The 19,594-nt window shown below is 49.4% G+C and overlaps 1 protein-coding gene across 1 annotated transcript; it reads right to left on the reverse strand.

Moving 5' to 3' along the window:
- Positions 1–4: 4 nt before the first annotated feature.
- LOC128721262 (GAS2-like protein pickled eggs) lies at positions 5–19,384 on the reverse strand. Its single transcript, XM_053814997.1, has 9 exons — positions 19,211–19,384; positions 10,360–10,556; positions 9,952–10,070; positions 9,362–9,630; positions 5,647–5,754; positions 3,634–3,818; positions 3,393–3,555; positions 2,919–3,309; positions 5–2,844 (listed from the first exon to the last, which is right to left on the reverse strand). Exons 1-9 carry the CDS (start codon positions 19,382–19,384, stop codon positions 1,667–1,669), a joined length of 2,784 nt encoding a protein of 927 aa, XP_053670972.1. The 3' UTR covers positions 5–1,666.
- Positions 19,385–19,594: the final 210 nt, after the last annotated feature.

Consider the following 19,594-nt stretch of genomic DNA (forward strand, 5'->3'; position numbering starts at 1 on the left):
AAGAAAACAGCAAAAAGAAAGTTTTAAACAATGCCTACATGCTAGGGTTTATCATTTCATGTTTTTTGCCAGCGTAAATTTTGATTTGTTTTTTAAGAATTGCAATTTGTTAGTAACTTTTTTTGTTTTAATTGTAAAACGTCATTCTGACGGCGCTACGTTAAGTCCACCAAACTCAACATTAGTGCGTATTTATTGCACAGCACTCTTTGATTATGCATAATGTCTCACGATTCGGCTTATGCTTAATTTTCTCTTCTCTCATCACATTCGGTGAATTTTATAGTTTGCTAGCTGTCAAGGACAAGCTTTCCTTTTTGTGGTTGTTTTAGTATCGCTGTTATAGCCTACGGATTACTGGGGGTTGAAAATTTCTGAAGATCTTAATTTAATTTAGACAGCAATCGTTATGTTAGTAATTTCTTCCTACTGCTGCTATTGGACGTCGTTTATCTTCGTACTGTTTAATTTCAAATTTGTTGCTCTGTTCTGTACTTGTGGGCACGGCATTTCTCTGGCGTAGGCAAAATGAACCAACGATCGTTGGCGGTAGGCCAGCTAGAGCTAGTCTTGGAAATTGGAAATGTGCTATCATTAAAAAATGCGACATTTGTCAGGCAGAGGGAAGAAGGATAGACTTGCATTTGCTTCGTTCCACAAAACATGTCTTATTTTGGCGCCGTTTTTGCAAACATCGATCCTTGAGTCCTGCGTGCGCGCTTGCACTACGTTCTATAACCGGGTACATATACTGCTTTTCTTGCCCATCCTTATTCTATCTCGGTAAAAAAAAAACAAGTCAGTCATTCAAGGTTCCTTCGTAGCAGTGCTTCGCCCATTCGTATTCGCCCCCTTCTGTAGGTCATACACTTTCAACATTTTTCATTTTTTAGATTCCATCAGAAAAGCATATACTGAAAATTGGTTATATAGTTGGTGGAATCGCAACAGTTTTGCTCGCTCCATTTGCCGAAACACGGTATTACACACGTGCAACGCTGGTAACCGTCGCGGCAAGGAACGTTCGCGCGAGTATGCGAGCTGGAAGCGCATAATAGTAGATTTCGATACACTGTAGGTGTATATAGCTGTGTTCATGTTTAAACTACAAAACAATCCTAAGCACAATAACAAGGGGAATTAAAGAACCGCTTTGAACGACACACAATCACGCACATTTTGCGGGGTCAGGGCTACGGGTGTGTAGTTATGCTCCAGGAATGATAACGCCTCATTTCTCTTTAACTATGCTGCTACACAAACATTCAGTACCGACGCTAATAGGTTCCGTGTGGTATTTCATCCCTATCACGGTTCTGATATGAATTCAACGAAGAAAAAAAACAGTTAATATGCCACAAAACAAAGCGACGCCGCGTTTGGTCGTTTTATGGACGACGATGCACGACAACGCAAGGGCAAAGTAATCAATAGCGCAATAGCATAGAGTCGTGTGTTTTTTACCGTTGAGAAACACCAATCTTGGGCAACGAATCTCTAACGGAACCGCTCAGCATGTGCAGCACTTGCACCGAAATGCTGCACGATTCAACTCTTGGTTTAAAAGGCCTACAACATTTCGTTTTCGCAACGAACAGGAGCCGGCTCGCTGGACGTATGGCTATTTTAGCACGGGATCTCATCCGATCGGTCCTGCGCCGTATCGTCAGTACAAGCCGGTATTGGAACGAACCGGAGCCGGTATCTTCGACAGGCCCTTGTCGAGGCGCCGAGGTGAAACGACCGACGCTAGATCGCGACAGTTCGATTGGGTGTTGTCGGATGCGTTGGAGAGGGTGCTTGCCCGTTTGGACAGCGTTGATGGTGGTTTCGAGGGAGACGAGCCGGGACCGCCCGTCGTCAGTGGCACCTTTGATCGATCGAGATTCCCGTTTGAGTGCACCCAGGCGGTAGTGAAGTCGTCCACCAGTTCGTCCGGGACGCTTGTTTGCGACACCAGGCGTCGAACACGCTCAACGATCTGGGTGTCGGTTGTGCCGGAATCGAGCGTGTCTTTGATTTGCTGCAACAAGAAAGTCACCGCATCGGTCGTGCCTTTGCTAGGTGACGTGTTGGTAGAGGTGCATGCAGAGCCGGTAGTTCCCTTAGCCACCGATCCTGCGCGATTCCGACCCGTCATCGTGCGTTCCGCCGCGAGAGACGCCCGCACCGGGGAGTTCCGCGAAAACGGTCCTGCCGGGGCTGGCTGGACTCCTGAGCTGGACGACGCACCCGTGCCTCTAGCTCCCGAGCTGAACGTTTGCGCAGTCAACGAGGGTCGCTTCTTCGTCGACCGACCGCTCCAGGTGTTGGTGTCCTTTGCCGGCGGTTCCGGTACCATCGTGGTACCCGCGAGTGCAGCCGGTTTGCGCGTGCCCGATTTGGCGGCAGACGGCTTACGGAGCCCGGATAGGCCTCCGGCCGCAGCCGCCAAATCGTCGGTAACCGTGGCGCTGGCGGTACTTTCGGCGCTTTCCTTGCGGCGCGGTCCTACCGGAGACCGTGGAATGCGCGATCCAACACCACCAGCGGCGCCCGGCGCGGCCGCACCGGCACGGTCCAGGATGCGATCGGAAAAGCCCGTCTTGCGCAAACCGGTCGCATTCGCGATGTCCACCGTGATCTCGTCGTCGTTCACAAACACGCCGTAGCTTTCGAACGAGCCAGATGCGGGCCCGGTTGAGATGGCCCCATCAGGACAGTCGATCAGCGAGTCATGCTGTGTACCGGGGCCCGTTCCCAGCTCATCCGAGGTTGGCGTTAGCTCTTCGTCGTTCGTTTTCGAAGAGTTCTCGTCTTCCGTCGCGCTGGCCGGTGAGTCGGATGTTGTCGTGTCGAGATGCGCTACAAGAGCAACAGAGAGGCAGGTTCAGTTAGCGAACAAACGACCTTCCTTGGGACTCGTCCCATGAACCTACCGTTCGTATCTGCATCTTCGCTCGAATGTCGACTATGTCCGAATCCCTTTCTCTGGCCGCTGGCGGTTCCTGTGACCGTTCCGGTACTTTGGCCGCCTTGCACCAACCCCAAACTGCGGTAGCCTTCGTCACTGATCTCGCTGCCATTGTCGCTGACGCTCTCGTAGCGATTCTTATCGTCCTCCGCCGGCAGGATCGTCGCCGTGGTCGGAGCAACTGGTACTACAGCTTCTTTATCACATTCAAAGTGAACCGCAGCTCCGGTGGCCTGAGAGCCGGCTGGTTTTCGCTTGCTAACTGCGGTGGTTCCATTCTCAAGGATTCGCCGTGGGCTAGGAGATACGGAACGTCGTGACGTTTTAAGCGGGGATCCTGGCGGCTGTAGTTTGTCCTGAAAAAAGGGAAGCAGGAAAACGCTTACTTAAGTATCATCAAACCTTTCATCGATTGAGCGATTTTAGCTCCAACACTAACCACGCCTTCCGTTGGCAGACGTCGCTGAGCACTCGGGCTACGGCTGCGACTTCTGGCACGCGATGGAGGAGACAGTGTGTTGCTGTTGCTGCCACCACCGGCACTGTTAATTGGTGATGCATTTTGGCTGGTCGGAGCGTTCGACTTCCAGGGTGAGCCCGAACTGTACGTAAGAGAGTACATTGGTAAACATGATCGCGTTCCGCAGGATTCCGTTATCAGGACATTCAGGGCTACTTACCGGTCATAGTGGACCTGGGCTTTGTGCAACTCGATGCCGTTCGTGTTGTTGGTCTTGGTGATCAACCGGGCCGAGGCGGACGAGCGATGCTGGGATCGGCAGCGACATGGATCATGCTTGTCAAGATAGTGTGCGAGTGTGTCCCAACCGCCACCGACACGGACCATCACGTGTGATCGTAGGATCTAAAGAAAATTAAATCGACGCATATGCCCCAGCAGGCGCAACATCCAAGAAGAGTTCCGTAGATGATTAATGATTTAATACCGGTTGTGAGGCGCTCTCGTAAAGATACATTATGAGCGTTTCTTGCTAAGAAAGTTTACATTATGTAATCTCACGCACGTTGATTGTAGCGGAACAGAGTGTGTGTTTTTTATGTTTTCAGTGCCCCTGGTTGGCCCTTCCGGCGATGCAGCACGCAGCCACATTAACGCAATATCGACCTACATTCCACCATTCCTTAAATCGAAGGAGCCATCATTAAACAAACCACCATCAGTTTGGTAGTAAATCAAACACATCTTTATCCTTTATCTTACAGCTAGATTATAATTCGAATTACTAGAAATTGTATGAGCGATTTCATCGGTCAACTTATAAGGCATTCGAATCTGATAGCATGCGTTGATAAGCGAACAAAAATAAAGATAAGATTGGCTTCATTGAAACTCTCAATGTCCAAACTGTTGCGATTGATGTTTAACAAATATATTATGCCAAGAGGTTAATTCGCAACATGACCTACGATATGCATGAAAACAGTTTTAAGTCTCGTGCATAAATTAGTACAGTACTAAACTATTGCATACATTTGGGCGCTTTAAAGATCTTTAAACTCTTGATACTCGCATCTATGGCCAAAAAAAGTCTTTTTTCGTTGCATTATTCATAATTTGACAATACGTAGAGACGAAAAGTGTTATTATATATAATATTGTAGAAAAATATTCATAATTTGTTGAAGCAGCAAATAAAAAAAATACGTACAAGCAAACAAAATACACGTGATTCTTTTTCAAAATAATAATGAGATAAACGAAAAAAGCTACAAGGACATTGATGGTGATCGCTTGTGTATTGAGAAAAATATGCTATAAACCATACGAAGAAATAGCATATGTATGCTAACACTTCACTGCGCCGTTATCTAATCGGGTACCGAAATGTGTCGAAAACGGAAGAATAGATAGTAAAACGCCTTCACGGTTTACGGATGAAAATAATGATGCAAAAATAAAATATATCATGGATAACCGGAACATGACTAAAAACTTGTGCAAACGGTGCGAGAGAAGAAGTGTTTGCTAAACACAAAACCGTAGGTAGGCTTTGAGGATGCCATATAACTAATCCCTTCTGTGTACACCATTTCATTACACAGCTTTTAGCTTAATGCGCACAATTGTTGTTGTAGAAGTGGTTTCAGCTCTACTTGAGAAGGTTAGTTTTTTCCAAACCTTCCGAATGTGCAGAGTTCTGAAGTAAAAACTTAGGATCTGGTAAGCAAAGATTCTTTGACCGTGAAATCCGGGTTTGGCCGCTGCATTTGAATCAAACAACGAACCGAAGAGGATTCTCAGAAGTCGAAACATGCGTTCGAGGTACCTTACGAGGAATGTGTGTTTTCACGCTTCCTTTTTTAACCTTTCTTGCATGGTGGAAGCAAGAGAAACGGCAGGACAGAAAAAAGTAGAGAACCAACACACACACACACATTCCTTTTGCTGAAAGGTAACATCATTGTTGCGGTAAGAACTTTCCGGACTATCTCAAACATGACGTGTAGGAAGATGAGATTAACATGGGGGAAGATTGAATCGCAGCTCGGTTTGTGTTCCTGAGAGCAAGAGCCTACAGAACAAGATGGGTTCCTGTTATACCCAGTTCGCGCCCATCCTGTTCCAATGCTATTAATCCTTCTCAAAGGATCCCTCCTCCTTCGCAGCTGGTTTGTGTCGTTACTTCCACGCTCTATAGCGAACAAAATCAGCAGCACCCCAAAACACTTACCCGTACAAAAATAAGCACTTTGGTATCGCCGATTCGGTACTTGCCCTCCGAGACGCGCACCATCGGGAACTGCGACGGGCAGGTGCATTTTTCCACTAGATCACGAACCTGCAATGGGAGAAAACACAGAAAATAGTTAGCACAAGTGGTGACCATGAGGATGCAATGAGGTATTCGATTGGACACTTATTAGCCGGCATTCGAAATGACAGGGTGCAATTGTAGCTAGCTTTATAGTGATGGAACGGTAATGATGCTATCGAGATGTTCCAAGATGATCTGCGGCCTAGCTGTACACCTGTGGGGATTGTGCATGTTTAGCCAGCGCGTGGAAGCAACAATGGAGCACTAGAATGGCTGCTTGTGCTACTATAGGCTTTGAGCTGCTCCAATTTGGAGACTCCCAATTTAGACCTGAACTGGTGGATTTGTGATCTGGTTGTATATTTGGCGATTTCGCTGCCTGCCGGCCTGAACTAGTGATCGTATAGGGACTCTTCCTGCTAGCTGCTCCAAATTGGAGCGAGATCACACCACATCACGCTGGGCTCTTCCCACATCCGTCGGACCTGTTTCGGGCACGGACCGACCACCGGACCGTATCAGAAACGGCGGCTGCGTAGTTTTTCGCCCACACGTCACCCCACTCGGGCGATCGATCGCTGATCGACAACCGAGAACGGGACGCACCGTAGAAAGTGGCCAGCGAATGGTTAGCCCCGGCTCGGGCCGTAACAACGCCTAGGAGTAGCAAATAATAATGGTCATCCACACACACACGCACACGCCATCCGCACGAGAGGCTACGCAAGCCGGGCCGGATTGCGTGGCGTAAAGCCTTAAAGCCGGCAAGCTTAAGGGGGTTTTGCCTGATCGCCACGAAGGGAAAATAGAAGCGAGCTAAAAACGCAAGCAACCACAGAACGCTCCGCGACAAGAATGTCGTAAGCGCGCGCGTGCGACTTACGGCGACCGACCCCCGCGCCGAAAGAACCTGTTTCGAAGGTGGGGAGACAGGGGAACACGGGTGGTGGGAGATTTATTTCCACCGTTCCCTTCTGCCGAGACCGAGCTCCCAAGAGCTTGGCCTCAAAGAAAATCCGCGCGCGCGCGCGCGCGCAAAACCTAGTGGCTGCTGGACGCCCAAACAGGACATACACACTCACACATACGGCTATTTGAATACCCCGCATCCTGCCCGATGCGGAGTGGCCACTTCTGGCAAGCTGCTTGAAGTGCGAGCAATGGGATGCTGGAGGGTGAGGCTGGATTATTAGCGAAAAACTATCTAGCGAACCGCTTCCTACTCGCGGGTTGCCAGCTTGGCTGGTAGAGTTCTGTGTATTTTTTTTACCGTTTGACGGGGGCGGCGAGGTGCGGCCGGACGTTGGCCGGCGGTGGTGGGGCGGGTCCGAAACCCGGCGACAACTCCCTGCCGTCCGTGGGGTGGTCGGGCGATGGGCGAAACGAAAAATGAGGGAAATAAGATACGGTGTGGAGAAAGACCGATTCGGCAGGATACTGGAGTCGGTGGACACGGACGCTGGTGGCGTGGGGGCGAGGGACGGAATTCCACGGACAAATTGAGTAATGATGCGTGATCGGTGGGATGCTGCCCCGTGAGGGGAGATGGCATGGTGAGGTAATCAGAACGTGATAATTGAGCATCAATCAGCCATGGGAAGAAGAAACAAAAATCAATTCAGCCATTTTGATGAGAGCCTTTTTGGGCAGTCCGTAATTGGCACTTGGGTGTGATCTTCGCCTCAGGCTGTTTTAGGATTTGGTCATTCTAATGAGATAACATCCAAAATTGGAATAATTTTATCTCATTTGATCTAGGAGTGTTTATCAACTTTTTGTATTTTTGATTAATCCTCTTAGTAAGATTTCATACGGATCAAAGCTAATAAGCTACTTTCTGGACAATGGTGAATAGCTTTTGAACGATACAAATTAGATATTCACCTACGGCTGGCTAAAGATCATTGCTGTCACTTTCGATACCTTTGAAGATTTAGTACTTCAAAGAAGATCAAATAACTCAACACCTTTAGCATCCCGCATTCGTGTGAACCGTTTCCCTGATGTCACCCAGTTCCTCTTGAAACGCTTCGAGTTGATCTTCGCTTTCATCAATCAACCGTTGAACAACGCCTTAAAAACGATGCAACGAGCAGGTTAACACGCACTCAGTGAATCTCAAACGTACACCTTAACTCCTTACCCAAACTACGCCACGATCCCGCCTGCCACGATCGGGAAATGGAGATGTTATGTGGCTTTTTCGTGCTTATTTGGCCAAAATTTCAACAGCCTCTCAACGGGAAAACACAAACATGAGCCACGGTTGAGCGCTGCGAATAACAACACGAAGCGCGAAACAACAAAAAATCGAAGATAAAATCACACTGAACAATCGTCGGTCGTTTTTTTTTTTCGTTCGTTGTTGCTTTGTTTGCTTCTGCAACACCCGGTTCCTTAGGCAAACTCATGACACCTTCTCACCAAACGCGATCGCTTCGCGACGATCGGTAGTACGGTTGCAGTAAAGCCCTGTGCCACTGTTTGCCGACCTCTCGAGCATAGTGGTAACCGCCCTCGAAAACCAGGAAGCCCGCAGAGCGGCAGCAGTGACACCCAACGACTCCTTTTCGGTTGCCAGCAAATTGTCAAACGACACTATTGCGTCGTAGTGCACAGCGAAACCCGCCAGGTCGCCTTGTGGAGGTTGGGTGATTTCACTTCTGTTCCATCTCACTAATCGGCAAGGTCGCGTGAAGGTAAAAAAGGAAAGAAACACCGAAGGTTGCATCACCCACAGGGTTTGGAGGTGAGCAAAAGCAAAAAAAAAGAGCCAACAAACGAACCAGTCCCGTGGTCGAAGCACGCCGTCCCTTCGTTACGGTTGACTACCGGAGTCAACGTCGATGGTGGCCACGGGGACATGACAATCGATGACCGCGGAGGATGGTAATTGTCGAATTAATTGTGTCCACATTCGGTGGCATTTCGCGGCCCTGCCGGTTCAAGAGTCGGTATATGTTCACCTGTGTGAGGCACCGCGCGAGATGTGCCAAGAAACGGTGCGTCTGTGGTAGCGAAACAAAACGACCACCCCATTGTTCCATTGGATGTCTAGCAGCTACCTTGGGAGAATCTCCGTCGAAAGAAGCAAAAACGCACAGGGCGCTTTTGTTTGCTAGCCACACGAACACGTATGATCTCATCTTTCGCTCCACAGCAGAAGATCCGTTTGTACGACGTACTTTGCCCGATAGTGACAAGGCCATAACGTGGATAGTACATAATCCACACCTGAAAAAGCCACAGTGCACGTGGTAAGAAGGTTACAAGACCTGTCAAGTAAAGTCCATCGTGAGACAACATCGGTCGAACCGAGCGGTTGTCCAGCAAGTCTATCGCTCTACACCGTAACTAAGCCCGGATAAGACAAATTGGATTGACCCTGGGTTGGAGGTAGGATTTAGAGGAGAACTCTACGGTTCACTGCTCATAATCCGAGTACTACCTTTCTCGAGGTCCACGACAGTTTTCTAATGCCAGATCCAACGGAAACACCTTCTATTCGGTCATCATTAATGCATCGGATGCGTTTCTTGCGCGACCGATCTTCTTCTAATTTTGGTGGACTATCAAACATTTCACTTCTTCCACGACGGATGTTCAAGACACCGCGGTATCGACGACTCACCATTTCGTCCAGGCTCTTCAGGTCGTTGGTGACGATCTGTGGCTGTGGGCCGTACATCAACATCGGAGACTCCACCTCGTGGTCTTCCTCCTCACTGTCACTATCATACAGCTCGGTTTCCGTGCCGGTCGAGATGCCTGCGCCTCCATTGCCGTTACCACCGTCTTCCGTCTGTGTTCCGCAGCCAACACCTGCGTTCGCTCGATTGTCTGCGGCTATTTCCCGATCAATCTGACGCTCCATCTGGACGAGCATGGGCGCCAGCATACCTGTGAGGTGAAGAAAAAAAAACCGGATCCTTTAGTAGCTCAAAGCCTCGACCATTACCCTGACTAGCTGAGGGACGAATATCCCTGTGGTGCCATGACCTAACGCAACGCCGATGACATCATGAAGCCTATCGCCCATTTTGGATCTGCCTAGAATCGATTTTTGGGGCCGGTCTCTTCCAACGGCTTGGCGGGTCATGAGTCATCGGCGAGCAATATTGACCCAGACGGGGTGGCGCGTACTCTCACCCTCCCGAGGCTGGACAGGGCACTCACAGACACACACACACATACACAAACAGGGGAGAAAAAAGCACTTACCGAACTTAGCACCACGTCGCGCGACCTCCAGCAGGCAAAGGATGACGTGTTTTTCGTTCTTGCGCATTATCAAGTCGTCCGTTTCGAACAGCAAACATTCGAGGATTTGTAGGCTTTTCCTGCACGGAATGGAAATGGAAGAAAAAAAAAATCAAAACCACATTCACTCACTGCGGGTTGCAGAAGAAAGCGAGCGAACGGGACGGATCGATTCCTTTGGTACCGCGGTCGCCATTATGCTTCAATGCGGAGAAATGCAAAAATGGAGCATTTGGCGGCCGTTTGTGCCGTGTCCCGGGTGCCAAGGCGTGCTATTTTTAGCGCCTGCAATGGCACACGTGGCCCGGTCAGTGTCCTGCCGCAGGATCCATCATCGCGTCGTGTGTCGGTTTCGCTGCGACGACCTACCTGCACCATGTGATGAAGTTGGAGACGTTGTCCCGCGAGAAGAAGGTGCCGCTCTTGGCCGCGGCCAGAAAGTGCACGTTGCCCATGCTCAGGATCGGTCCGGCCAGCCCGGACGTGACCGATTTCGTCATGGATTTGTTGCGTGCCATCCGCCGGGCGACGTACTGCTCTGCGGCCACTCGCACGTTGTTGGCATGCTGGTTTCGGACCGGGAAGATGGTGGGAAAGAATATGCAAAGAATATTAATTAAAGAGACGTTTCGTCTTGGCTCGCCGGGTAGTGATTAAAAGCGCGAACGCAAACGCTCGAACGACTGGCGTGGGTTAATCGGTTCGATCGACTAAATTCGGCGGCTCGCCTGGAATGCTTAACGAGCTGGCGGGTGAAGAAATGTGACGTCCGTAAAGCTCAACGCCAGCGTGGAAATGGGCGAAAGGCGTTTTGACATTTTGATATGCCACAACTTCGGTTCAGCACGTTCGAAAACCACAACCGTGATTGCGATCTACGACGATGGTGCTGTCGAATGTCGTATAAAAATCACCGCTTCCGTGCATATATTCCAGAATGTGATGGGTTTTTTCGCTAACCTTTCATGTGATTCCCATGCTTCAAAATTTCTTGGTATTTAATTTCTAAGCTGACGAATGAAAAAAGTACTGAATTTGTCCTACACTACAGAATTTTTAGTTACAGAATTCTTAGTTAAAATTATAACATAATTCTTAGTTAAAATAGTAACACGGTCAGGTCCTCGTGGTAATACTCTTCTACCACACGCGTAAATTAATTAGTTCTCCCTCAGCTGCAGCTTAGTCATCGTTGTTATGCTTTCTTTCATGTGCCATTTCCCGCAAACACTCATTCCAGCTTGCGAGTGTTTATTTCAGTCCTTTCACAGAACATTGAACTCCGTTGACAGGTTGCGCAAAAAAAAAAGACTAGGTTTAGGCGAAAACCCCTCAAGTCATGACAATATAAATAACATTGCTGCAAATCATCTGTTGCTTCACTCTTCGTTCCTGCTTCCAAAGGCCGACTCGCAAGACTTCCCGATGAGTAATCAGCAATATTTCACCAAACGCGACATCACGTATGGAAATAGCAACGAACCAGCATAAACACCACCCCCATCGTCGCATTAGCAGCGCGACAGGGGATTGCTAATGAAACATTGGCCCCATCGAGCGTGAGATCAAACATGTTTCCCTGAAAAGCTAGGACACCGAGAGCCAGCGCTTGATTTCTGCTAATAAAGCGATCACAACCGATCGATACAGGATACGGGTTGGCTGGCGGGTAGAGGAGTACGCTGAAGGTGGAGGTAAGACAAAATCATAAATATGGACACGCGCGAATCAACCCCCTTAGAAGGGAGGGGTGAGATCACGAAAGGCCGGAATGGAACGAGGACTGTAAAGAACCCAAAGTGCAGCGGACATGTCGCGGGCCGCGAGAATCTGATCTACAAAAGGACTGGTTCACCGGACCGCCCCTACCAAGGGGTGGCTCTCACCATTAAAGGAGCCAAAAACCATTCGAACTGTTACGTGTTAGTAGGGCCGGAATTGATTGATGGTTCGATTTGGGTTTGGTTGGGGTTTTTGTTCCCCGGGTGGGGTTTTAAATATGGATCAATATTTTTGATTCAATTAATGGGAGCTCTCACGCACGCGATCCACGATTTAAGGATCGAAAGTGGTCATTCTCGCGCACAGAAGCCCTTTAAAAGGACAACGATAAGATATCACGCGTCAGACGCGTCCATGGGTGGGTTGATTGTGACGCCTTTCCTTTTCAAACGCCTCCTCCTACGTAACCGGGGGTGAGGCGAGAACTTTTTCACAAGTCTCGTGTGTGAATTTTCCCTTTTTCGTCGCATCAAAGGCGTGTGGTCGTGTGTGGCGAATCACACGACTTTCCGAGCGAGAGAAATTACATGAACCATCGAACGACTTCTCGGTGCCGTCAAATGGCGCTGCATTTCGATGCACCGTTGGGCTGCCCGCGGACGTGACCAAGGGTGGAACGAAGGGCACCCTCAGCACCCTATACCCAGGGTCCGTCTCCACGGTTTGGTCTCACGAAACCGGAGGAACGGAAAAGTCCAGCTTCATTATCGTAATTATATGCCGCTAGTGTGCAGCCTGGCGCACGACACAGGGCGAGATGGCACGGGCGCACCATGAACGGATGGGGCGTTGGGTGGTGGGTGGGTTTCGGTGCCACCTTCCCAAACAAGGAAGCGAATGAGCGTGCTTCCCGCCAGCAACCCCAGCTGCACGTGCTTGGGAGGGTTGTTAGGGGGAGTTGCCGGGCGGAATTACGACCACGGTGACCTTGGCTTCGATGACTCCAAGCTCTCCAGCACAGGGATGTCGAACGTCGGTACGACCAATCGAGTAGTCGCAAGCGGAAGGATGTGGAAATCGAACAAAAAAAGGAAAGGAAAGCTACAGCCATCCATAGGATGTACCTCTCAATAGGTTAGCCATTTGTTTTATGATAAGCATTAATTTTAAAACTTCAAATGATTCTGCTAATTTACAAGGTATCAAGAGATCGCAAAGAGTGATCATACAAACGACAAGTCTAGTTTGTGTGTGTGTGTGGGTGTAGGTGGCAGAGTATCCATTTTGTCGCTGAATAAAACATATTTTAAAAATTTAAAAAAGCTAAACTAAACGATCAGTCCCCATGTTTGAAACCCCTGCTTGGCTGACCAAACGAGCACCAACAGAATCGTGACACACCGCGACCACACTCCCAACCAACCGGCCACCCATTCAGTGGAAATTGATTTTTTTTTTGCTGCACGCTTTCCATTTCACTCCACGCAGCTTCACGCGCGAATCCAATTGATACGCAAATAACGAGCTAAAAGCGTGCGCATACCCACACGCACGCACGCACGCACGCCGGCGCCTAGGCGTCAGCTCGGAACAACGCTAAAGGTACCAGAACAACACCTGGGGCCCATCGAAGGGTTGCAGAACAAGTCCACCCCATCGTTACGAGCGTCACGAGTACACCCTGGCTGGTGATCGCTTCTTCGCCCGAGAACAAAACCACCAATTGTCGTCTGCAGGTCGCACACCTACGCGTGCCACACACCGTCTCAGTTCCCACGTTCCAACGCGAGCGTCAAGCTGTCAAGCTGTGGAACGCTGACAGCCGCGAACCCCCTTCGATGGCGTATCGACGGTTTGACTTTTTACAATGATCGTCACGGTGTTGGCGGTCTGGCGACGAGTCATGTTGCGGTTGCACCATCGTGGTGGAGTTTGAGGTGGACAAGAATAGGCATCGCATTACCGATGCATGGGATTTTATGGAGATGAGATGGGGGCATACACACATACACGGTCACATAGCCGTGTGGTCATAATCGCACGGTGTCCAGATCGCGGCAGATCGCTGACAGAGGACGGTGCCATTAGCCACAAATAGCACAACCGTTCGGTCAAAGGTTCGCCCGTTGTGGAGTGATCGTGCTGCGCTGGAGTTGCTGGAGGTCGCTGTGTACCGTTTAGGAGGGCCTCTTCATTACTGTGGAGGGAGTTTTGAGGGGTCCCTTTGTACTCTTCTTTTGTCTCCCATCACCTGTCCACCCGGAGGAGATGTTTAGTTTTCCTAATCCAGTGTCAACAGTGAGATAGACTCGAATACTGTTTGATCTCGGCGGGAGTGGCGTAACAGAGAGCGAGAAAGCGAGAGAATGCGAGTGATTGGAAAAAAAAACAAAATCAGAATTCAAACAACCCGTACATCGGAATCGTTTTAGCGTCCGGTTGTTTTGCGAGCAAAAGATCAAACGAGCGCGTGGAATGGTGTTCGATAATGGCCACTCTCAGGCGGCGTTCCGGCAAGCCTTTGAAAGCAACTCCATGGAGGAGGTGAAGCAGATCACTACCAGAAGTGGCGAGGAGTCAAGAACCACTTCCAACTGTACCACGGGCGAGCCCTCTAAGCCCATAAATAACGTCGTAAAAATGATTATTCCGATCTGTCTGGGGGAGGATTTCGGGAGCTCGTAAAGCCCTCGGCGTTTTAGTTAACGACTTCTTAAAGAGCTGGCACTCCAGATTCGTTCTCCTCACGATCGAGGCCATCGAATGGCACAAAGAGATACCAGCTCGATCGAACCGGGTACCGGGATTTAGTTCGCATAAATATTTTTACGATCGTCGATCCTTGGCGAGCTCAGGAACCAGAGCCGTAGCGTGGAGAAGGCGTTCGAAGTGGATTAATGCTAAAACTCTCTTAAGCGAGTGTCGTAAAGGTCTTCTTGCGTGCGTGTGTTTGAAGATCCTTGATGGTTTCGTGGAAAATGAAGACGAGAACAAGCGACCCTCAGATCAGATGTCAACGACACTGTTTAGTTGATTATTGTCGTGCACCTCGCGCACACAAATTCTGGAGGTATTATCGATGAAGTAGATAATTTGAATGACCCTCAACAAGCCTAGAGACACTTATTAAAAGCACAATTCCTCAACCACTAAATGAACATCCTCCCGTCCATCGAATGCCCCTTGTCCGGAGGTGTCCTTGAGGAGCGTTTCATTCATGTGCCGCATCTCGCGTTATCTGGCGGGTGGAATCGAGCCTAAATCGTGGCCAGGGCAGCATTAACATACCTTCGTGTAAGGTTTGGTTTCTTTTACTTCGATCGCGAGCTCGAAACGTGCACCATTTTGGTCGTGCCGAAAGTTCAAGGAACCCGTTACCGTGAGGCTGCCGGGCGCCAAGCGGGTTGTCCTTGGTGGCCAAAAATGGCGCCTGGGAGGTGTTGGGGTTGAACATAAAAATGGACTGCTCGCAGGCTAACCCATTACAGGAACTGATCCGTGCACGTGGACCGAGCAGCAAGACATTTAACTAACTAAGATCATAACTGAGCGCCTTTTTTAGACTAATAAATCCTACATCCTACTCGGATCTATCTCTTTCCCACTCTCTTGCAGCTACAGCAGTAGAGTATACTTGATTAGTTCCACTCTGCTTCAAGCAACGAACTCGATCAAAAAAGCGACCAAATACCACGGCATCACTCAGCCACAGTGCGAACCAAAATAAACTCACATTCTGTCGCGCTAAATGGATCGCATGGCTCGGATTAAATCCACCGGGGATCGTCACGCTGCGGATGAGCCATTGAAGCAACCCTTACGCTGCGTGCATCCGCGTGCAACCAGCCCGTGATAAGCTATTATTTAAGACCTCACCTCGCCACTTGACGACACTTGCCACTGCTGTTGGTTGTTGCTGCGCGTCTACTCTCGACAACTGCCGGGGAATTCAATTGCGGCCAATTCAAACGTTCGTCCCCGCAACGTCCCAACGAAAGATCCCAACCCGATCCGAGACTCAATTTATGCCACCCCATGTTGCCCTTTTCATTCAGTCGGGTCTTCTTCCAACAGCTTTCTAACAACGGAACCACGACCAGCTGCAGCAGGCGAAGGGCTCGGGTGGTCCTTCCAAACCAGCATCCGTTCTCCCTTTTTTTCTAAATTTTTTTTTTGGTTGATGGAGAAAATCCGAGTCTGCCCACCCGCGTGATAGGCGCACCGTGCAGCGATAATGCGGGCCAGCAAAAGCCGCGGCTTCCGAATTGGTGCGCCAGTTGTTCTAAATAAATTCTCGACCCGGCTCGGTCCGAATGTGTGGTAATCCCCACGCACAGTGTCCCTTCCATTTCCCACACGCTGATGCAGGAAACCACCATCACGCTTATGTTGGCCTATGTTGCCGCTTCGAAAGCATCAGAATGCATCCGTGTGGGGTGAGTCGCTATCAAACCGTGAACCCACGGTGGTGCACTCGATTTTACGGGGACTATTTTTAGGGCATCTCTCCCTTTGCCTGGCTCGTCCCTAGCCCTCCCCATAGATACATTCTTTTCGTGTGCCTTCCCTGATCACACGATCATCATCAACTCCGCGTGTCTCACCGTGCGGGAGGGGTTCCTACGTTGAGGAAAATAAAACACACACACAAAAAAAACGCGGACACTTCCGCATCCATCCATCGTGGACACTGTCGCGCGGGCCGAAAGGCTTCCCGGGCGTGCAGAAAATACCGGACGCGGATCGGCGGGATTCTATTTACGATCAAGCCCTATCTACCAGCACGGAGGCCCACGTTTTGCGAGGTGGTGTGTGCCCTTTTCTGCGGCACTTGACGGCACGCACGTACGCACGGGAGACGACTGTGACGACGTATTTAGAGCGCTTCCCCGGTGTCCCTTTCGAAATGGGAGAGACATCCGAACGGAGCTCCCAATTGCGATAGCGACGGACTGCGGGTTTTGCGTTTGATCTGTCGTTTTTCGCGGGTGCTTATTTTGGCTATCTAACACGCGGCCCTCGTGAATGCGAGTGCGAAAGGAGGTGGAATCGCGGAAACATCGCCCCAGCAGCACCACACGGCGCAAAAGCAACACGGATCCCGCCAAATAAGGAGCCCACCTTGCGAGCGCCGACGGACGAACGGGTCGATCCAATCAGCGCGAAAGGCAATAGAGCCAAGCATTCAACAGGTCGTCGTCGACGTCGTTGTCGCCAGCCGTGGTGTTGTTGCGGATCGTCATCATTTGCAGATCAGGGCCACATGGACGGATGCCCCGAGCTCGGCAGGTTCGAGTGGCAACTTCCTTATCCAGCGCAACTCGTCGGTGGTGGGGTTCTTTTTTTGTTCCTCGTCTTATTTTTTGCCGTTTTGCTCTCCTACCGTCTGACCTTCTGCAAGTCAACTGAAGGCGACAAGGTCTTGTGTGATACGCGGCGCCACATGGTGTACGGGTACGGAGATTCTTCCGCCCAGTGGTGTGAAAGATCAATGTCCTCTTAGGGGTAGCCGGAGAAGTCAGTGTGCCGGGCAGAAAGAAAACCTTGACGAGGACATATTTTCTAATGTGGAATTTTCCAATCAAAATAGGATCCGGAGGTTTTTGCTGGCCAAAGTGTACTCTTTAAAATATTGTTGTCGTAAAAGCACTGTAAACGAAAGGTGTTCAGAAAAGCAGTTCAATTCGCTCGATTCGTCAAGAATAGCACCCGTCCAATGATCAACTTCTCGAGGCCATATAAGATAGATCCGGTTCGAAGGACCAACTTTTATAAATACCCCGTGCGCTGTCTATCGCATTGGAATTTTGGCTGTATTTCTCGAACTCATTCCCCACTCAACGCCCAACACATAGCGGGAAGTAGTATCCAAATATCAATTTGTAGTGCATAAAGTTATGTCCCGCGCCGCTCAAACCATATGGTTAAAACCAGTTCCCATTCCAGAATACCGCTAGACAAATGCGAGGGCAAACGCACATTCTCCACGGCTTCGTTCACTCCACCACCAACTCTAAGTTCTCACAACACAAGCCGCCTGGCTGCTGACAACAGCAACAACGACGACAAAAAAATTGAAACAATACTTACTACAAATCGCTCGCTGTCGGAGAGGGCGGCGTGGGCGCTGATTTACGGTATGCGACAAAATACCGACGCCGAAGCGGGTTATGGTGCGTCTCTGCACCGCGAGAGACTGCATCGAAGGAGTTGGAGACCTCCAGAGTAAGGGACGGGTTCTAACGAACTCCATCGAAAGTCACCAAGCCACGTCTCGTACCCCATTAGGCAGAGTCGAGTCTCAGACGTCTCCTCGTTAATTGGTGTTAATGTGACCGGCCCGGAGCGAGAATATGGGCAGCGTTTTAATTTAAACAATCAGAACTCTAACGTTCGACGGCTTTGGGAGATTGTTGCATGGAATGGATTCAAGATAAATTCCAAGTGGTTATCCACGGAGCGTAAAGAGTTGCCAGCCGAAACCGTGGACTCAAACAAAGCGATGCAGAAACGTGCCAGTATGCGCGGCTCTTCGTGACAATTAATTGACACAAGGTTACGCATCGTATTGAGTGGTGGTGATCAATTGTTCAGTTACGAAAATTCCATGTCAAGAATTGGAAAGTTTCCCTCAATTAGGGCTTGTCATGCCATGAGTATGTGAGGTTTTGATTTTGTTTGCACAAACAGAGACTCCTTGTGAAAGAGCAAACATCTTGAAGATAACTTATATACCATTCGATGACTTCCACTCATTTTGTCCTAGAAGCCAGTAGTCGATCAAAATACAAGTTCAACTTACATGTGGCATCTTATCACACTGATAACATGTCCCATGTAAGTTCACTATCGATAAGATTCACTATCTTCAGTAAAACATATTGTCAATCTATGATTCATCAAGGATGTTAAAATTGATACGATTTTATTCCCACACACAATTCCTATAAAAACCAACCATTTTTCTCTCTCTTTCTCTCCTTTTCCTCATAAACTGATATAGAATCCATAAACAACAGACAAAACTTTACATTCAACAGATCCTGCAGTAAGATTGACTTGGATTAACATAACTTAATCCGTCCATTAGTCCACCGAGGACGACCACGTGCGTCCGCGATCTGTCCGAACCGCGCGTTCTCAAGGACGAGACACATCTTGGCCAATCCTTAAAAAGTGCCGGTCGTACAAGTTTCCGCACATAAATTACGGCATTTATTACACTCCCGGTGCGGCCACAATCGCACAACTTTCGCTAACGCTACAAATATGGCCGGTTGCTTTTTAAAACCGCGGGAATTACATACGAGCAAGAAATCCGCACGAAAACTGACGTCCATCTTCACCACGGTCCAGCGATCGTACCATGCGCCAAGGTTCTTCCATAAACCGTGGACGCAATAATGTGTGCCTTTTATCGCTATTTTGCAAAAGCTTGTTAGCGATCGTATACCAAACAACCTCCCCTTGTGGTGACCGTTCGACAGTGACTACTCACCTTGCATAGTGCAACGCCCGTATCCAGGCGATCCATAAAATTTTCCACGTTAATGCGCAACTCCGGATACATCGTGTTGAGCCACTCTGCCAGGTCCTCGCGCATCGCGTACAGGTACTCCTCGCTCGACTTGAACGGCCGGTACGGCCTGGCCTCCAACAGAACGGTATTCATTGTGCTGGTGGATGTGGGTTTGAGGTTGCTTCCAAAGGTGCCGCTATTGGCGATGTCCTGTGTGAGGTGACTAGCTTATTTCCTACACTCCGGGCGTACGTAAATTGTTCGCCACCGGTCGTCTTTCGGTTGCTCGGGCTACGTACAGCACGGTTCTGCTTCCCTTAGGCTTTTGTAGAGCCCGTTGCGTTCGTGTATCGATTGGATTTT

The sequence above is a fragment of the Anopheles nili genome, chromosome 2 (assembly GCF_943737925.1).
Source record: "Anopheles nili chromosome 2, idAnoNiliSN_F5_01, whole genome shotgun sequence".
Classification (NCBI taxonomy): Eukaryota; Metazoa; Arthropoda; class Insecta; order Diptera; family Culicidae; genus Anopheles; species Anopheles nili.